Source organism: Aplysia californica, unplaced genomic scaffold (genome assembly GCF_000002075.1).
Source record: "Aplysia californica isolate F4 #8 unplaced genomic scaffold, AplCal3.0 scaffold00061, whole genome shotgun sequence".
Taxonomy (NCBI): Eukaryota; Metazoa; Mollusca; class Gastropoda; order Aplysiida; family Aplysiidae; genus Aplysia; species Aplysia californica.
In genome coordinates, this window is record NW_004797331.1 from 777,200 (window position 1) to 781,228 (window position 4,029).

At 41.8% G+C, this 4,029-nt stretch overlaps 1 protein-coding gene across 1 annotated transcript in view; it reads right to left on the reverse strand.

Annotated features, from left to right (window-relative positions):
• Positions 1-4,029, reverse strand: part of LOC101853069 (WD repeat and coiled-coil-containing protein) — a gene marked incomplete in the record, with an annotated part of 59,255 nt that overhangs the window by 37,819 nt on the left and 17,407 nt on the right. The window contains 1 exon segment of the mRNA XM_013079714.2: positions 1,623-1,740. Within this exon segment, the coding sequence (XP_012935168.1) occupies positions 1,623-1,740 (118 nt within the window).

The window sequence follows — 4,029 nt, forward strand, 5'->3', positions numbered from 1 at the left end:
TGTGTGTGTGTGTGTGTGTGTGCGCGCGCGCGCCCGCGTGCGTGCGTGCGTACGCGCACGCCGCCTGTGTGTACAAAAACCAATAAATTTACTCTTACCCACACATCAATACAAACATCCATACACATGCATAAACACATGGCTCTCAATACATTCAAATGAAATACTATTCAGACCATTGTTGTATTATCAGAATCTAAATTCACTAAATTCACTTCTTTTCTTTTTTTTTTTTCTCTCACGGCTGAATAATTCAGAACACACAAATCATCGAAAGAATACATTTAGGCAACAGGTGTGGACGGGAAGGTCGATAGTGTAAACTTACGCACCGACGATACACGTCCCACAGTGCCCAGGCCGCCACAAATCAGCAACAAAGAGTAACATAGCGCATGAGCCAGTTTTCAACAGATTTCAAAACTGATGAAGCTTTGACAGTTGCGAGTTCTGTGAGCTTCTCGTTTGCGTGCTGACTTTGCTGATTTTCAGGTGCTGATCACGAATATGTCATGGGATTATGGGTTTTTTTCATCAGAACTTAGTTTTTTAGTTTTAGTAGAGGTTTTTACGGCGCTCGCAACTGCAAGAGGTCATATGAGTGCCAGAAGATTAGAGGTGTTACAAGAGAGTAACAAACATAAAAAGAAGGAGGGGAGATAAGGACGATAGGAGTTTGATAGGAAAGAAGAAGCAAACCACACTAGAGCACCCGCCAACCACCCACACCAGAACTCAGAAAATAAGAACTGTTTGTTTGTTGGGTTTTGTTTTTTGTTTTTATATCTGTCTGCGATATGGCCGATGAGCCACTATGCGGCCCGATAAAAATGTAACGCATGGCATTCAACCCGACCCATCTTTTGTAGGAAGGAGTCGAGTTGTTTTAGCAGTCACATCCAAACGAAATTCTCACCGATTCCTAGGGTTTAAAAAACTGGTAATCCATTTTATCTACCAACTTCTCGAGAGACGGACAGAGGTTTTGAAGGGCGGTTTCTGTTTTGTTTGTTTTTTGTTTTTGTTTTAGTAAGAGTTTTACGCCACTTGCAACACAAAGGCCATCTAGTTTGGTGGACACGCGGGCTTACGTTCCTATCTTGAAAATTCCCCAAAGCGACGTATCTTCAAGCGTTGACGACTTAGAATCAGAACGTTCTATCTGATCAGAACCTATTTTTGAGAAATTTGAGTTCCACAATGTGAACATGTCAAGCTTTTTCGAAAGCAATTATTTGAATATCTTGATAACGACACCGAATAATTTTACGATTTTGAGAGAACAGATAGAACATTTCATTTCTTACCTCATGATCTTAGTAACTCAAAACGGCCAAAAATGTCAGATAGAACAATGCAATTCTAAGGTAGCGGAATGACTAGAACGCACGACCTCAGAGAGCTAAACCCTTGTGCAAGTTGCTAACTTTAAAGATCCTTTGGTGGTCCTAAAATCGAAAAGAGTAGGGAGGCTTCAGACGCCACCTGGGCAAAATTCAACATGAACTCCTACGAAACGGAAAATGCTTAATTAATCTATCCCGCGCGCTCATATAACCTTGGATAGATGCGAGCGCAGAAGAACACAACCAAAAAAAGAGTTGACAAGTAGTAGTACTCACTCGAACTCCCCGAGTCTGACAGAGGTAGCGTTCTGCACGTTAGTGCCTTCCACTTGTATGGGCGCCAGGAAGATACCCTTGCCGTCCGTCCAGATGACGCCATGCTGGGGATGCACGCCTGGAAGAAACAAAGAGTGGACATTTTTCAGTTGGGAGTCCAGTTTTTAGTTTTAGCAAACGTTTTACGGCACTAGCAACACAATACGATCATAAGAGTGCCAAAGATTAGTAGAGGTGTTACAAGAGAGTAACAAGCACTAATAAAAAAGGATAAGAGATCAGGGCAAGAGATGTGAAAAAAAAGAAAGAAGGAGCACACCACACCAGATCACCAGCCGACTACCAGCAGTAGATGGTTTCGTTTTCGTACAGAGTTCTACGGTATTTGCAAAACAATAAGGTCATAATAAAGTGCCGAAGAAGATGTGTTACAAGAGAGTAACATACACAAAAAAGGAGGAAAGATAAGGAAAATAAATGTTTGATAAGAAAGAAGGAGCAAACCACACCAGAGCACTCACCAACCACCCACCTACCAGTTGGTGGTTTGTTTGTTAGCTTGTTCGTTTAGGTAAAAAGTATTTGAATGTACCGTCAGCAAAAACATGTTCCGCCTGGCACGGCTGTTGTAAGACACAAAGCGTAGAAAACAGCACAATGTCAAAGCTGATGTGCTGTTTTTTTTATTTGTTTTAGTAGAGGTTTCACAGCTCTCGCAACTGCATAAGGTCATATGAGTGCCAGAAGATTAGAGGCGTTACAAGAGAGTAACAAACATAAAAAAGAAGGAGGGGAGATGGAAATAAGGACGTTAGATTTTTTTATAGGAAAGAAGAAGCAAAGCTGAAGTGCATGCCCCATAAGGTCATATATAAGTGCCATAGATTAAAGGTGTTACAAGAGAGTAACAATCACAAAAATGAGGAGAGATAAGGACGATAGATATTTTAAAGAAAAGGAGCAAACCTCACCAGAGCACCCCCGCTAACCACCAACTGACCTCGTGTGAATTATTAGTAACGATTTAAAACAGCAACGCTATTAAAAGAGCTCACAGTGACCACAACTATTCTGCCTACCAATCTGCATGAATCCAGTCTAGCAGTCTGCATGTGCTCCGAGAAAATATCCGGGTCGAAACCAGCACAGACCAAAAAGAAATATCGCGCGCACACACACCCACACAACCAAGCTGTGAAACCACACACTGAGTTGAATTGACTACGTCATTTCCGTGTCCACCAAGTCTGTGTGAGAATTATAGCATCCTTTTCAACAGAAAGTTCACACGACTTTATAACTCTACTCTCTCATCCAGGCGACATTTTTAATTAACCACCCCAGAGTCGGAATGGACGAACAACGTGGCAGCCTGATAAAGGCAGAAACGAAATCATTAACAATAATATAATAGTTCTGCCCCGAAGATTAGCCCTCAGCAGGCATGGAGAAGTAATCTGCTCTTCAAGTCTCACTGCTTTCTAGTCCAAACAATTTTACCATGAAACACACCACACTGCATGACAATCTAAATTATTATATTCTACTTTACCAGATCATTTTGGTTTACTGACCCGGAACTATGTCTAAATCTCACCTCGGCCATTCTGAAGGCGCAGAAAGAAAGCCCATAAAAATGATCGAACAGAAAGTTTAGGCTTTTGGTAGCTATTTGAGATGATGGACTCGCTAGTACGTGTTAATATCTTCTGGAGAACAAGTCCGTCCTCCCCCCCCCCCCCCTTTTTTTGTTTTCCCCCTTCTCAAACTCTCATCTGCCCGATACAAAACAGTCTCTGGACCGCAATTCCAACAATCAAAAAAGCAGAATTCATTATTCTTAAAAAGAGTAAAGAATGTCATAATATAGTAAAAGAAACCTCAAAAAGACCACACGTTTGGGTGATTGTAACACTCACGATTTCCAGCATATAAGAAAAGCTTATAAAATAAATAAAAACGACGCAATACAACTTTGACGAGAAATATCCTGGAAGTTTCACAAATGTCTACACCACACGTTTTATCTTGGGCACTTAGAAGACCCATTCCGCAATAGAACAAACAGTTAACATCACTGGAAACAAATATTTCTATGCAACAACACTTACTTACGTATTATAAATTCAACATACACCGGAAAATAGGACTGGAGACCAAACAAAAATCACATTCCGACGAACACTTTGATAAAGGTCGACAAAATTATGGACCCAAACCGATCCCATGGAGGAACAACCGAGAATTGAGACGGCCAGCGAAGACTGCGATACAGAGGGGGTAATTTCTGACCGGCAGCGTGGCTGCGTCACGAAGGAGTCTGCCCGCCCCCCTGTCAAACACAGACCCCCATGCCATCCACTCGCAGTCGGCGCCTTTACAAACAATGATTCTATATCCCGTTCAA